Consider the following 16,138-nt stretch of genomic DNA (forward strand, 5'->3'; position numbering starts at 1 on the left):
GAAGAAGTTATCTGCTGCAAAGATTTGACTCTCATTCTAAAGAACTAGAAAATATGGCTGTAAGATTAACCCTTAGGGGTCTTCTTTTCCTGCTGTTGCACAGGGACTTACACCAATAACTTCAATTAATACAAATGGGAAGAAGTCACATAAAACCCCCAGAAGTCATATAAATTCCCTTGTGCCTTCATGGTTGTTGCCAGTACAATCCTTTGCAGAAGAACTGACAGGAAAACAGGCCCAGTAAACAACAGAAAAATAGTCTAACTTAGTGTTTTCATTCTTAATATAATGTATAACAGTGTCCTCTGTCTAGAGGGAAATAGAATAAAGGAGACAGTTTCATTGTGGCCAGGTAGATCTTCAGGAGAGGGGCTGGATACCAGTGAAGTGGTGAGCAGAGCAGCCCTGGGGCTTGTGTATCTGGAGTCACTGGAAATAATGGGGGAAGTTGTGGAGATTAGGGAAAGAGCCAAAGGCATGTCTATCTGATTGTGTCATGCTTCAGGCAGATGAGCCTTCTGTGAATAAGTGCTCCCACTTTCTTCAATCCATGTTACCTTCTGCTGGCATCCAAGAACATGTTCTGCACTTCAGAGCAGTGAGTGTGAGCATGCTGACATGACTTTAAAGAAAATAGAAGTGCATCTTACCCAATATGGATTGCTCCAAGTCTGTTACAGGAGCACTTGGACACCTCACAAAGCTTTTGCGTATTAGTTTTATTGGTGGAATAACCCCTTGAGGGCAGTGGCAGTACACAAAGCGTTACCAGGAGGGTAAGTCATTCTTTGCTATTTAGCTTTCTGAGAAAATGAAATTTGATGGGATAAGTAAGAGAACTGTCTCAACTGTGAGTCTTGCCCAGAGTACTTCCTTACTGATTAGTTAAGGTGTTTGTAAGCAACTGGTACCTCAGGAACAGAAAAGACCCGACAAAGTTCTGACAGTCTTAAGAGCTTCCTGCCATTTTTGTATGTTTTTTTTTTTCCCTGCTAGTGGTGTTGGATGACAGCAAGAGGCTGGCAAAGAGGAAGCTGATAGAAGAAAATCGAGAGAAGAGACGTCGGGAGGAGCTGCAGAAAACCATTGGGCACAAACCAGAGCCAACAGATGAGGAATGGGAGCTCATCAAAATCGTTACTGAAGCACATGTGGCCACCAATGCACAAGGAAGCCACTGGAAGCAGAAAAGGAAATTTCTGGTAAGGGCTTGTAGCCTTCTTAAAGCCAGGTTCTGTTCTTTCTTCTGTGGTGCCTTCCCAGCATTGCAATCCCAAAGAGATTTTCTTGCCAGTGTACTGATGTTTGTGGAAAAGGGCTGATTTTGCGTAGTTATTACTTCATTTTTCGTGCCTGAACCTCAGTGTTTGATCAGACCATGAATTTCAAAAGCTAAACAGCGTGTTGCTATGTTAAGGCTTACTCAGCTGGGTACTTTTATTGTGCTACGATAAGAAAAAGCAGAAAACTTGTTTCACTCCTGATTAAGAACAGAAGCAGTCTATAATGCATACTGTATTTTTAAAATATATTCTGTCTAGGGATAGTTGTCTTTGTTAGGGACTATCATAAAACATATTGAAAGTGTTAAAACAATATAAAGTTCTAGATGAAAGCTGGTATGTTTTGTTAATAACTCAGGAGTTTTGCCTCTTCTGGTTAATGGTGGATACATTAATGAAAATAAATTAGGCAAAGAAAATTAATTTCAGTGAGAACAGAATGATACATACATTATACCATTGGGATTGCAGCCTACAAAACAACTTAGATTTTCATCCTATAACTAAGGGTCAGAAAATAAATGGTGATTTGTGATGCTTAACCTGAAAAAAGGATTTATTTGATTTTTCTAAATCAATTTTTAAGGGAAATAAGTGCAGAATGCAAAATGCTTGTACAGCACAAAAGAGGGATTAGAGTCTGCATTTCAGACTGCATTTCAGTGGTCTTTAACAGTCAGTGTATACCAAATCAGATAGGGCACACTCATCTTTTTGCAAGCCTGGGCTCCTACTGCGTAATTCACCATGGGAATTTCAACTAACTGTTGAATTGCTAGGAGAAATTATGTATTCAGAGCAACTGATCTCTTTTATAATGTTGTTTTTATAATGGCTTTTTTTAAAATTCCAGTTACACCATCTAAATTTCTATATGAATGGCTCATGTTCATAGTACTCTACACAGACAGGAAGCAAGAGAGCACTTTTCAGGGGTGTTGCAGAGCAAGCTGTGAGCAGATCAAGAAGCATTTACAGTAGTACTTTTGGTTGCTTAGACAGGAGTGCTGTTCTTTGGGTATCAGCTGGTTTGGGATAAAACCTAGGGAGCTCGAGGCTGGGGCTGGGAATGAGCTGTTGAAGAGCAGGAGAAGCTGACAGTCTGCCCCAGGAGCTATGGATTTTTTCTTATGTGGCTGAGGCTGGTTCTTTGATAACAGGGACTTCACTGGGGTCTGCAGCTCTTCTCCTGTTGAGTTAGGTAAAAAGGGCTCTCCTTCCATGTGTTAGCTTTAGCTGGCTCTCCTGGCTTTGCCTTTCCTGACAAAATGCTGTGCTCTTTCTTTTTCTCCATAACAATGGTTCACATGGATTTAAGCATTTGGTCTTTTTACTTGGAAGTGATGAAGGTTGTTTATCATAAGCACACAGACAGTGTGGTTTAGTTACCCAAGATTCAGGCAGGGGGAGAGCCTAGAAATGAGTTTATTTGAATTTTTTAGTAGAAACCATCAGATAATTGAGCCCAGTCTTCTTCATTGTTCCTTTACAATTGGTGCTTGCTTTGTCAACACATTGCTGAGTTTTTTCCTGTAAGAAGTTAGATTTGGATTGGTTACAGTGCTATGGAAGGATCTTTTATGACGTGTTTCTTCAAAAAAGTGGTTGAACACAAGTTTTTACTACAGACACTACTTTGGGCACCTTCACTGTTTAAGTGTCTTACATAAATGTCATGGGGCCCATCAGTCTTAAAGGTCTGCTTCTTTGGATTCTATCTAGTTTTTGACCTTAATGTGAGCAGAATGAAACCTCTGCATGTTGTTTGGTAGGTGTTTTGTAATTGCAAAACCACACTTAACAAACAAAACAGCTTTGATGTGCCTGTTTTGAAAATACATGGTAACATTGACCAGCTGCATAAAAACCAGGTGAACAAGGTCAAGTGCAGTTGGAATAAAAAAACACTCATTACAGATTCTTCTTGAAACTATTTCATTGTATATCCCTATTGAAATCCTCAAAATAGGATTTGTTTCTCATTTGGAGAAGCCTTGAGCTGAAATCATGCAACAGGCAATTTTCAGCCAAAATTTTACCCAGATGAGTTCAAATTCTATTTATATTATCCAGGGCACCTTTAGATTAGCCTGTTCTTGCTCATAAGTTGTTTTGGCTTTGCACGTAAGTTGTTTTATCCTTTTGGAAACTGGCCTTGGCAATTTTCGGGGGGGGGGGGGGGGGTGTCCTGTGATACCTGGCAGTCTGTTCTGGGGAGAATTTCTGAGCTTTGAGTAGGTGAAAGAGCCTAATTCTGCAAAGCTTGCAGCATCTTTTGGGGGTAACATGTCTCCTCAATTCTCTTTGCTTTTAGAGAAGCTTCAGAGCTTTCAGCTCCTGTAAGGAAAAATGTGCCTGTGTTTTTAAGCAAAAGATGCATGTGCTGCACCTATAAAATGTATAGATACAGACACAAGGAAGAAACTGCACAACAGTCCAGCTGTCCCCAAAGAATGGGTAGGAGCATACCAGTTACCCATTTCTCTGTGCTATCACCTCTTTCACAAATGCCTTATGTAGTGGTTTGAAAGCAAAACAAATGAGAGGCTCCAAGTCAGAGATAGAATTTAACAGAAAAAAAAAAAAGGAAAGAAAGTAAACTAAAATAGATGCAATACAAAAGACCACTGACAGAGTCAGAATACAACCTGAGCGGAGTGATGGAAGCAGTCCAGATGAGGTGGTCTTCCTGAAGCAGTGATCCTGTAGAAAGGTCTGGTAGCTGGGGTCTTCTGGGAATCCAGTGGGTAAGCGCCCCTCTGGTGTTCAGAGTCTCAGCTTATATCCAGGCTGGAATGCTTGGTTCCTCCCTCTGGGCGGAGCATCTCACAATGGGATGGTGAGTCATATGATAAGGCCTGATGGGCCCATTAACAGGAGGTAGTCCAGGAGGGGGTTATCTGTGAGCTGTGTAGCAAAGGTGCTGATGGGCCCATTAACAGAAGATAAGCCAGAGTGGAGGAGGCAGGGAGCACTGCCTCGCCTGGTTTCAACAGTTCATGAAGATGGTGTTAGAATATACTTCAACCCAGGACACCTTACAAATAAATTCACATTTTGTGACATAAAGGGACTTTACTTATAAAGCAAATAGCGTTGCTTTTTATTTTAGTGTATCTTCCATCACCAAGCAGGACTTTTTAGACTATAAAATAGTTGCTCTAAGACAGACTGCTCCTTTAAATATCTTTGTTTATATCCTTAGCCAGAAGATATTGGGCAGGCACCAATAGTTAATGCCCCAGAAGGTGGGAAAGTGGATTTAGAAGCCTTCAGCCAGTTTACAAAAATTATCACACCAGCGATTACAAGAGTGGTGGATTTTGCCAAAAAGTTGCCTATGTTTTGTGAGGTAAGAAGACTTTCTTGCACTCCTTGTTTATATGCCTGTTGTTAAAAACTTCTCAAAGTACTCTGGCAAGGAACTTAAAAATTCAATGTGTCTAAAATTTAAAAATTAAAGGCACTCAAAATTGATGGGACTAGAATCATCTGGATTTTCATGACTTTTCTTTTTCCTGTGATTACTGAAATCCTGAGTTTGTTAATCTGGAAGTCATTGTGGTTCATTAGGGGTTCAGATATGTCTTGAGAAGTGGCCTTGAACAAAACAAATGAACAAAAAGATACTGTCTAGAAGCATTGCTGATATTTTTAATAAAATCTTCCAGCAAATGGTTCCCTATTTATCTTCTGGTTCTTTGGCAGGTACAGTATTGTCAAGCTGGGTCTACGCAGTAAAAAATGGTTCAAATTCAGGAAAGCAGCCCTGTCCAGGAGTGGCACATGCCTCATTGGGCTCCCTAGACTTGGTTTTCCTGAATGGGAAGGTTGTGCATAAAAGAATCTGTGAAAGTAATTGATTGTCATTCCAGGTAGATACTCACACGTAAATATACAGTAAGTAGACTCAAAGGCTTGGTTGCACATTAGGAATACAGAGGCCTTATGCTGATCTCATGTGTACCAACGTATTGTTTTTATTGAAGGACCAGGTGCAATGGCTGATTTTTTCTTTTCTCCAGTTTAATAAATGGTATCAGAACTGCAGCCTGAAATAGTATTTCAGTCTTAATAATCTAAATAATTTTCATAGAATGATAGAATGGTTTGGATTGGAATGGACCTTAAGATCATCTGGTTCCAACTTCCCTGCCATCAGCAGGAACACCTTCGATCTCTCCCTTTGAGGTCAACACCCTGCCAGGAAGGAAGTATAAGGCAGCCATAACATTTTACTCTACTGTGTCTGGCAGCTTTTCATTAAACTCAGTCAGGGGGAGCTATATATTTCCTCTGGCAAGTACAGAACAAGAAGAGGTAAATATCAATAGTTGTCATAGCATAAATATCTCACCCTGGCCAGCCTCTGCATTGTCGCCATCAGTCAAGGAAGCATGAAATAGTAGCCAAGCATGAAGATTTTAAAATATGAGGAATGTGTCCATAGATTATGAGGGCCCTGCAGCATTTAGCATCTGAGGGAATCTGTCTCCTCTGATCTGGTGTTTGTATGTGGGAAATTGCAGTGACGTACCTAGGTAGTCTTTTTATTTTAGAAAGCTCTGCCAGTCAGACACAGACTTCAGTGCCTGTCTGACATCTCCTACCCTCCTGGCTACCATGGGCCCGCTTGTGTCAGAGCCAGGCAGGAATTATGGATGAAGAAGTCAAGGCATCATTGAGCATGACCTCTGTATGTTATGTGGCTCAGCTGGACAGGCTTTGTTTACAGCTGAGCCACTGTGTAAACCTGATACCTGCCCATATACAGCAAGATCTGATGGCAGGGTGAGGGACAACTCCTCATGAACACAAAGGGGTAGGACAGCTGTCCTCCATGTTGTCATATAGCACTTGCTGTAGCATGAAGAGAATGACAAATGTTTCCTCCTTTTTGAAGGAGCACCCTCCTATTCTCCTTCGTTTCCAGTATGATTCTTAACCCATATATTTTTCTTAGAAGCAATGCTGTGTGGGCTGTAGATTTTTTGCAAGAAAAACACTCCTTTTTTCCATAGGACCTGCAGAGCATTTAAACATTAAATCAGTTTATAATTCCAGAAGCTGCCTGAGAGTGTAGTAAATGTCTATGAAAGAGGGACATGACAGGGAGCATCCATGGCCACTTATATTTTTATGCCTACTTTTCCTTCTTTTTCACATCTTTGGACACATACAGAAGCCAGCAAAGCACTGTGAGTGCCCAGCTTAGTTTGTGTGCACCCATTGGCCCCTGCCTCAAAACAGGTTTTCCAATCCCAGAGTAACTGAAGTATAAGGAAAACTTCATTTGCTTTTCATCATTTCTCATGTTGTTTCCTTCCTGCTTTTCTTTCTGCTTAGAATATGAAGACTGGGGAGAATGTAATAAGTTTGATGTGAGTGTTAAATGTCAAGGCATCAGTGGTTCCACAGTGGGTGATGTGTAAATACTCTTTGAGGTTGCTCAGTTCAGCTCAATTCCATGCATTGCACATGTGTCCTGCAGAGGTGAGCACCTCAGGTTCCTGCCTTGTTCTTTTTCTCCCTGCACAGAGAGAGGAAAAGACAACACATGACTGAGTTTCAGTCACGTTTGTTGATCCAGCTACTTGAAGATGCTCTGGTAGCAACACTCAGGTGATGAGTGTAGGTAGCATTACAATCTGCACAGTTGGGAGTAGAACTGATGTTCAAGCCTCCTGTCTCTGGTAACTCCTGCTACTGACAGATAAGACCTGAGGCCTGGCATCTGTGAAACAGGTGTCCCATGTATCCTTCAGAATTAAAAAAGCTGGTGGAGGACAGTTATAGTCAGACCACCACTACCATAAAGAAGTTTTAAGAAGGATCAATTAGAAAGAGAAATCCTCATTAGTTTCATGGCTCACTGATAAAACAGCTGAAGCATCACAAAATATCTTCTCCACTGTTACTTGTTTCTTTTCTACTGTTCTTCCTTCTATTTAGAGACTTGGTGGTTTTTTAATTTCTCTTTTCTTGTACCTTCTCCCTTTCTTTCATGTCCTTTTTTTCACTGCCATTGCTTATTCCAGTATCTCTTCATGGTTCCTCTCACACATCTATTCTTGTTTTAAATTTTTTTTAACTTTGTTTCTTTCCCTACTTCAGTCTCTGCTGCCAAACAGTAGAGTTGGCATTGGGTAGCAAGACTGCTGCTGTGCCTGTGCAGTCTTGCCCACACTACTGCTGAGCTGAGGGTCGTCTGTCGGGAAACTGATCTGCCCTGAACAGGATGAGTCAGTTTTCTTGTGTATTAAACGCTTCACACCCGAAGCTGGCATTGCTGGAAGAGTAGCTGCATGACTCAACTCATTTTTCTGACCATGGCTAGCTTTGTGCTTAAAACTCTTCTCTAACAGGGAGCTGCTTTCCACTTGCATTAGGTAGCTCTGCATCGTTTCCCACCAAATCAACGCACTTACTTTGCAAGTACACTGTTGCCATGTAAACCTATAGTTCATGGGGGTTTCATTTTGAATTGCAAAACGGCTAAATATAATAATTTTAAATAAATCAAAAAAAAAAAGGCTTTTTGCCTCCTTTCAAGCCAAGTAGAAGTGTGTTGCTCTTTCATATGTGGAACCCTTGCTGTTCATGTATGTGAACAGTCTCAAAATTGTCTTGGTGGGTTTTGTTATCGTTGAATAACCTATGAAAACATAAAGACATGCTGTATAGAACACATTCTGCTCATGTGTCATCATCCTGGTTATACTCTGTAGATACAAAACCTAACGATTTGGTTTTGCCTTTGTTAATGGCATGGAAAAGACACGTGCCCTGAAGATCACAGCTTATGCACTAGCATAAAAGCTGTAGCTATACCATAGATTTTCTGTCTGTCCAGCAATAATGCAGGGAGCTCAGGGAGAGCAGCCGTACTAGATTAAGTATAGATTAATAAATTGTCTGTTGTTAAAATGATCAGTGAGAATTACTGCTTCACTGATTGAGGTATATCCTCTAGATATAAACACTTTTTTTAAATTCCTTTTATTTAAAACACAGTCCACTCTTACAGACCCTCCCAAATGTCTTTCTTTTCCTCTGGTCAGGGAAGAAATAAGTATGGCTGGTAGTGAATTTTACTGGGATGGCTGAGGTCTGCACCAGCCCCAGTTATAGTTTATTCTGCTATAGTAAGTTGTTGTGAGCTAAGGGAACCAACAGCTGTGTTATTGCTAGATTTCCTAAGGGTGTGTGGGGATGCTAACTAGGGAATGTTAACCTGCTGGCAGTTCCTGAAGGCAGGAACGCAGATCCTGGAGGTTTGTGCAGAGCAGCGTGTTTGGAGAGGAGCTGCACCATGTGAGACAGTGTCTTGGGCTGTGAACTGCAACTTTGTGCTTGTGAATTTATTGTAATTGTAAAAGCCACCTAGTTTGACAAACATGAATTTTTCTTTGCCATGTATAATTTCTGCAGCTGCCATGTGAAGACCAGATCATCCTTCTGAAAGGCTGCTGTATGGAGATCATGTCCCTCCGAGCAGCAGTTCGCTATGACCCCGAGAGTGAGACTTTAACACTAAATGGGGAGATGGCGGTGACAAGGGGCCAGCTGAAAAATGGGGGTCTCGGCGTAGTGTCTGATGCCATTTTTGACCTGGGCATGTCTCTTTCTTCATTTAATCTGGATGACACCGAGGTTGCCCTTCTTCAGGCTGTTCTGCTCATGTCATCAGGTGAGAACAGAAATATATTGGGATCCAAACGATTTTGAAACTCTTTGGTCTTTGTCACAAGCCTCTTTGTAAAGGAAATAAGATAGGTTAGATCTTGTAGTGCTGACTGTAGTAATGTGGGAGAAGTTTTCTCTCAAATCCCCAGTGACTTATTTTGGTGAGCACTAGGAAAGAAATTCAGCGTGTTCAGGGAGATGGACATAAAAGTGGTTTTGGTAACACACCTTGCTCAGTTTGGTACTTAGGAATGAGCTAGGGATGATCATAAGGAAGAAATCAGTTCTGATTCTGAGCCAGTTTGCCTTAAATGAAAAATGGATAATTTAGCAACACTGGTCCTTATGATAAGTTCCCGCTCCCCCTGAGTAATGTCATGCATTGGGCATTCATGCACATTTCCACCAGTCTCATATGTTTAGTTTGATTTGACTTCTTGTTTTCCTAATTAACAGCACCACTGCTTCCAAATGGGCATTTACAAGCTGTGCTGTTTCCCTACACTGGGACCATTTGCAACTGGTCGTGATACAAAAGCAGTACAGACAACTTCCCATGATTTCAAAGAGTTTCTAACCTTATCAATTTGAGTATGTTTTCAAATATGCTTCCAGTGATTGTGCCAGCCCAAAGAGAAAATTCCATTCTTGGGCAGTAGCAGATCTGGCAAGATTGTATTTTAAGATGGCTTTGAAGATTGGGCACTGAATAACAATACACAATCAGTGATTTACAAGCATTAACTGCATCTGAGATAAAAGGTTTCCACGTTAATCACAACACAGCCCTTCATCTCCCCCATCAAAACATTTTGATTTCTTTTTAGGTCCCTACACAGTGATAAAGGAGCAGGGCTTACAGAAGGCAATTCAAAAAGGGCCTGCTTCCCCAGAAGTGTCTCCTGAGAAGTGACTTGTGAAAGGGATTTTCCTAGTCCTCTCTGGGTGCCAGTTGAGACAGCCAGATTGTTGGCCTTTGTTGTTCCTTAATGCTTCTGTAATTTAGATGTCTGACAAGGAATTTTTTTTGTTTCTTTATTAGTTGTTTTACAGAAAAATGTAGATAGAAGTTTTAGCTGAAATCAGGGATCTGATGCTCTAGTCACTGTAAGGAAACACTTCCCAAACAGCTACACTCTTAAGTGAGCAAAGCAGACAAAGGATGAAGAAAGGAAGGATTATCTTCTTCATTTAACAGAGATAGTACGAACAAGTGAGTTGGCTGGAGTGAAAGAAGTTTGTGGGAGAGCCACAAATGTCCCCAGTCTCTCTCCTTTCTTTCCTAGCATCAGAATCATCCTATTTTTCCTAATTTATGATCAGGCATTTGTTAAAGCAAATAAGTAAGAACTATAATTCTGCTGCTTTGTACCTACAGATCGCCCAGGCCTTGTCTGCGTCGAGAGAATAGAAAAGTGTCAAGAGGGTTTCCTTCTGGCATTCGAACACTACATTAATTACAGAAAACACCATGTTGCACACTTTTGGCCAAAACTGCTGATGAAAGTGACAGACCTGCGAATGATTGGAGCCTGCCATGCCAGCCGCTTCCTGCACATGAAGGTGGAGTGCCCCACAGAACTGTTCCCTCCATTGTTCCTGGAAGTGTTTGAGGATTAGAGAGACTGAAGTGGTTCTCCGCACCCGATCGCACTACTGGCTGTCATTTCATCCCGTTGCCCAGCTCTTCTCACCTGTTTGTTCTTCTTCTTTTGTGGTCTTCTGTTTCTTGAGACGGGGCTGGGGTTTTGTTTGGGTTTTCTTTTGGGGTTGCTGGGGGGCAGTTGTATACACATGGATGAAAACATCCCTTTAATGCGGGTACTTGTGACTATTGCAATTTGTTCTTCAGTCCTTTGATGTGAGTGCTTTGACAGCTTAACAGTGAAAATACAAACAGACCAATCTCATTCACCAGCATTTGCGTGGTCACCAGCTCACACCCATCATTGCCTGGAAAACAGGGGAGAGAGAATGAAGTGGCAGAAAAATAAATTGGCCTTCAAGTTAAAACAGTTATTGTTAGTTTGACCCTGACAATTCTGTCTTGTATTACCTCCTTTTGCAGGGTACAACTGACAAATTCATAATATGAAATTTCTTGTCTTCGTGATTGTTTCTGTTACACCACTATGATCTAGGATCTTCATCATCATTATGATCCCATCATTCTCTGGGGTTTTTTCCCAGCAAATGCAGTTTAACTGTGCCCCATAAATCAAGTACTTAAATAATGCAGAGTGTTAAAAGGGACTGAGTCTTTTTTTTTTTTCCATGTGTATAAGATATTAAGATCTTCAGTTACGAAATTTGGACTCCAGTTAACTTCACTGGAAGGTTTGTTAGAGTGAGGAGGGAAATTTGATCCTCTGAGGTGCTTTTCCTGATAGTGGAGGGGTCTGCTTTTTCTGAGGAAAATCTGTCACTCCGAGGGAGAAGGCTCTCTGTCAGGATAGCAGGCAGTGTCTCAGAGTTATTCAGGGATATGAGGACTCACAGCATGAGGACAAAGAGAATGAAACATACCGGGTGACCTTCAGATGGGACAGAAACCAGCTGTGTTATTAACAACACTCAAGACTGTAGAGCTTTATCCCAGTAATACAAATAGTGTTGCTTGGCAGTAATCCTTTGTTTTATATATATATATATATATATAAAGTTTATATGCACGTATATATATAATTTTATATATATATAATTACAAATCTTCAGCAGATGTCTTAAACATATTTCCATATTTTTTATCTTCTCTCTCTCTGACTCTGTCCTCTGTGTATGTGCGTGTGGATCAGCTGAGTTCTCCCTCCCTACAGGTGTGTCTGTATGTGTTTCGTTAGGCTAGATGCTCTCTTGATTCTTTTAATTTATTTCCACTAACTGCACTAGCAGGAACCAAACTAAGCAATGACAAAATGTCCTGCTGCCAAAGTCTGCAAGCCAGTACTCACAGTCCTGGAATGTTTGGAGGCCAGTGATGAGGACATTGTAGGCAGAAGTTCCTCTCAGTCACCGTCTCTATTCAGGGATACTCTCCCTGGGTTTTACAAACTTGATACTAAACCATCCTCTGAATTTGTGTTACACATCTAAAACTTTTTTCTGTTCTTCCTGGAAACCAGAGACTTCGTTCATATTTTTTGCACTGCTTCATACCCTACATTCTTTCATGTTGTGCATTGATTTGTACCAGTTTCTTTCTCTGCTATTTATTGACTCATTTGCCCAGCAAGTTGTGGGCATTGTTAGTGTGGATGTGTTGACTTGCAAAGCTCATGGCCCATATCTGAACCCATATGTTATGTGCTTATCCCCTCATAAAAGCAGGATACTCAGGAAAACTTATAGATGGAACACGATATATGCGTCAGGAGTTAAATTCTTTCTACTCTTCCTTCCCTACATCATTGATAAAGTATTTGGAGTGCTGTTGGGCACATTTTTAGGGATGTGGAATCTTTTCCTCCCTGTTGTTTGACACCATATGCACCTGTGATGAGATATGAGCACTAATCACTTAGGGGTTTTTTTTGTCAGAACATGAAACCCATTAGGGTGTTCAGGAGTTTTTTTGCAGGTAGCAGTGAAGACACACCGTTGGAGATTAATTCTTAAATATTTGGTCTAGAACCTCTTTTGTTGGCTGTGTTGGCTCCATCTTGAAGCATGTGTCTAAACATTTCTATCCAAATTCCTTGTAGAGCACTGTCCTGGGGACAAAGAGTCAGAAACAGGCTCTTTGGATAGGTGATTTGGGGTGACTTGATGGAGGACTTACAGCACGTAATAGGGAACTCGAGAAAAGCAGCCAGTCCCTTACTTGCCCCAATGCCTTCACAGTCTAGAAACAAAACAACACACCTTCAAGACAATGTTAATATAGCCAAGAATATAAAAGCAGAATTGGAGGCCTCCAGGTGCAAATATGGCAAAATGCACACGTGATACAGAACTTCTACAACTTTTTAAGTTTAACAAATTTGCATATTTAACAATAGTGTCCAATTAGAAGAGCATTTAGTTAAGTAATTTCCCCTTTTGGTTCTGCCCATTTGGAGCCCCTCTTGAGTTTCTAGCTCCGTATTTATTATGTCTGGATGCATGGTAAAAGGAAATAAGATGTCCTTGGCTAATGATGCAAGACTAAATAATATTTCAGGAATGTATCATAATATGTTGTAGAAGGTTATCTTACTGGTCTAAAATGTAGGGTAAAAGGGGTAGGAAAAGTACTGGGAGCTACTGCCATGTATTAGAAATCTACAAAGCTACAAATATATGACAAATATATGAAAAGCTTAGGCATCACTGTGCCTATGCCCACAGTGGCTTGCAAAGAAAAGAGAAATGTGCATGTCTTTTGAAGCCCTGTTCTGCCATGGATCTGAGCATGGAATTTCTCCTGAAGGCAATGCAAATACCTCACCTGTTTGCTTAAATGTGAGTTTGAGTAGGCATTCAAGCTTTTGACTGTGCTGCAGGTGAGACCCAGGAGAAGAAGCATCACATCTCTTCTTGTTCCAAAACACCAATGCACTTTGGAGCTGTGCTTAGTCAGGGTTCAGAAAATCAGGCCTCCTTCCTTAGGTGATTGCAGATGGACTGAAGTGCCTAAAATCAGGCAACCAACTCAGAGAGTTCTGGCAGTGCTCTAAGCAGAAAGGACATATATCAGCATGTTTTTCTAGCTTTTCAGGTTAAGTTGGAGTCTGGCACTAATTAACAGACTGAGTTAGTAGTATTCCTTAACTGAAAACTAAAGCCAAGCTCATAGCTGGACAGATTTGATGTACTGACATCCAGTGGCCTCTGATCTCCTATCAGTCTTACTTCATGTCCCTTCCTTCACTTCCTCAGTATGACTGCTGATTTTTGTGATCGTGAGAGCAAAACTAACTGACCTTAGCTCTGCAAAGACCTACTTCTAAATATCAGTGGTCTCAAGCCATTGTGGCATTGAGCACCTGGATTGACCATCTCAGTGGCAGACACCAGTGCCACAGTCAGCACCCTTTGTAGTAACTGGCCTTCTGCGTGAAATAACAAACTTGTGCTTTCCAGTGCAGTCCAGAGTCTTGTTTCTGCTGGTGCCACATGGCTCTCGTGTTTGCTTTGTAGTCCACGTGTGGGTCTTGCACAGAAGGTTTTTCCTGTCAAACCTGATTGTCACCATTCATGGTATTACCCTGAGTAACATGTCCATTTAGATACTCATTTCATGTGTAATCTCAGTTAAGTTGTGATATTTATTATAACAAATATAGTGTGTGCTAATGACTTTTGTTTACATTCTGCCAAAATGTAGACGTTAGAGTTAGACTTCCCAGGTCCAAAATCATCCTTGAGCAGACTGCTTGCTTCTTCAGAGGCAGGTATCAGAAAGAGGAAAAAAACTGTCCAGAAAGACCATTATATCAGAAATCTGCCAAGAGAGGGCTGTTAATCACAAGCAGAGCATGTCATTGCTAGTGATGTATTTTTATGCTATGGAACTCTAATCTGTATGTGTCATATTGACTTCTTGCTGCATGAATCATAAATTTTAAAAATCAGTCTTACGGTTTTGAGATGTAGCCAGCATTCCTAAGGCTAAACCTTTTTCATTGACAGAATCAAAATCCACAACCAAGGAACGTTTTCCTCTCACTGTGAGAGCAATTGAAAGTGTTCAACATTTATCTTTTCACAAAGGAAGAGGCAACAGAACTTCTTAATGTGTCTTGTTATTGTGATCATCTGGAAATGATTGCCAGACGTTTCCTTTTGATATAGTAATGAAGTGATCTGTATTTGAATTTTATAGAGAGAATTTTATTCTAGAGTGATAGAGATATATTTTCCACTTAAAGACTTAAAATGGTGTGAGCACGTTTTTGTTTGTTTTTTGTTTTTTTTTTACTATGGTATATTTTTGCTTTAAAATGAAAAACAACAAAAAAAAGGTTTGGCCTTATCACAAAGTTTTAGTATAGATGTTAGCAAATGCAAAGAGTATGCATTATTTGTGTGTATCCACATTGACTGATGTCGCCTTCAAAAAGCAATATTGTGCAGGTAATAAGTTGTTTGTGACTGTCCATTGCACAGTTTACCTTCTCTAAAAGCTAACCTTGTTTATGCACAAGACAATCAAATGTAAATCTACATCAGCACCCAGGTGTGGATTAAATTTATGTAAATTACTGAGCACAATGTAAAACATTAAAAGACACTTTATTTAATTACACATTTAATGTTGGTAAAGATAGTATCAGGGCATGAACTAGCTGACATACTGTAATTTCTTTTTCTCTTTTCCTACTTCCTTAGCACTCTTACAGTTTCAGTTTGCTCATAAATACATCAAATTAGTCATTCATAATTTTTTTTAAAGAGGAGGGTGGTTTAGGTTGTTTATTTGTTTTTATGAAGTTGGTTGGGAGGACTTACTACTTTGTCTATGAGGTTTGTGGGTTTTGCTTATTTGTTTTATTTTTTTATATCAGTTTCATGCCCTGAGGGTAAGGCAAACATTACACCGTACAGTAAAAAACAAAGTACCTTGGATGATGTATTTTTTTGCAAACAGTGTTAAGAGTTATGCTAGATTGGTAATATTTTTTCAGCCTAAAATATATTAAAAAAAAATCTGTGATCACAAATGTTTTAAACTATCTAAAGAGAAAATTTGTATATTTGGGGAAGAAAATAATTTTTACATAGCTTTTGTATGCAGATATTAAAATGTAATTATGAATATAGTGGGCATAGATAACTGTGTAAGCTTGAATTCTAAAAAAGAAAAAGCTTATAACTAAAAAGTGGTCCTGGTGTCTCTGTCTCTTTGTCGCAGGTTCTTTTGTCAGCTTTGTCTCACACTTCCAATCTGCTGGAATGGGAAAAGTAGGACCTAGAGCACAATGTTTTATCAGCTCTAACCTGTTCACATTTCTGTGCTTCTGCATCCCTTTCATCACCTACCTCATATCTTATCTCCTCTCCTCCCTTCCCTTGGGCAGCCAAACAAAGGTTTTCACTTCCTTACTCTTCACAGCAGCCAGCCTTAATTTACTCCAGTGAACTGACTCTTGATTTATGTCTCACTCAATTACATTTTTTAAGGGAACACCCTTTCTTTCTTTCTCCACTCCCAGTCTAAACAGGGATGGTGTGACAGGAGCAATAAG

At 40.2% G+C, this 16,138-nt stretch overlaps 1 protein-coding gene across 6 annotated transcripts in view; it reads left to right on the plus strand.

Moving 5' to 3' along the window:
- The window catches only part of THRB (thyroid hormone receptor beta), a 158,259-nt gene extending 142,487 nt beyond the window's left edge, over window positions 1–15,772 (plus strand). For all 6 annotated transcript variants that reach the window (XM_066194395.1, XM_066194374.1, XM_066194382.1 and 3 more), the window contains 4 exons: window positions 1,000–1,205; window positions 4,492–4,638; window positions 8,718–8,976; window positions 10,351–15,772. In XM_066194395.1, the coding sequence (XP_066050492.1) occupies window positions 1,000–1,205; window positions 4,492–4,638; window positions 8,718–8,976; window positions 10,351–10,592 (854 nt within the window). In that variant the 3' untranslated portion in view covers window positions 10,593–15,772. The remainder of the gene's footprint in view (window positions 1–999; window positions 1,206–4,491; window positions 4,639–8,717; window positions 8,977–10,350) is intronic.
- The last annotated feature ends 366 nt before the right edge of the window (window positions 15,773–16,138 follow it).

The sequence above is a fragment of the Chamaea fasciata genome, unplaced genomic scaffold, assembly GCF_029207755.1.
Source record: "Chamaea fasciata isolate MVZ Bird 193981 ecotype frontalis unplaced genomic scaffold, bChaFas1.0.hap1 SCAF_1, whole genome shotgun sequence".
NCBI classification, from domain to species: domain Eukaryota; kingdom Metazoa; phylum Chordata; class Aves; order Passeriformes; family Sylviidae; genus Chamaea; species Chamaea fasciata.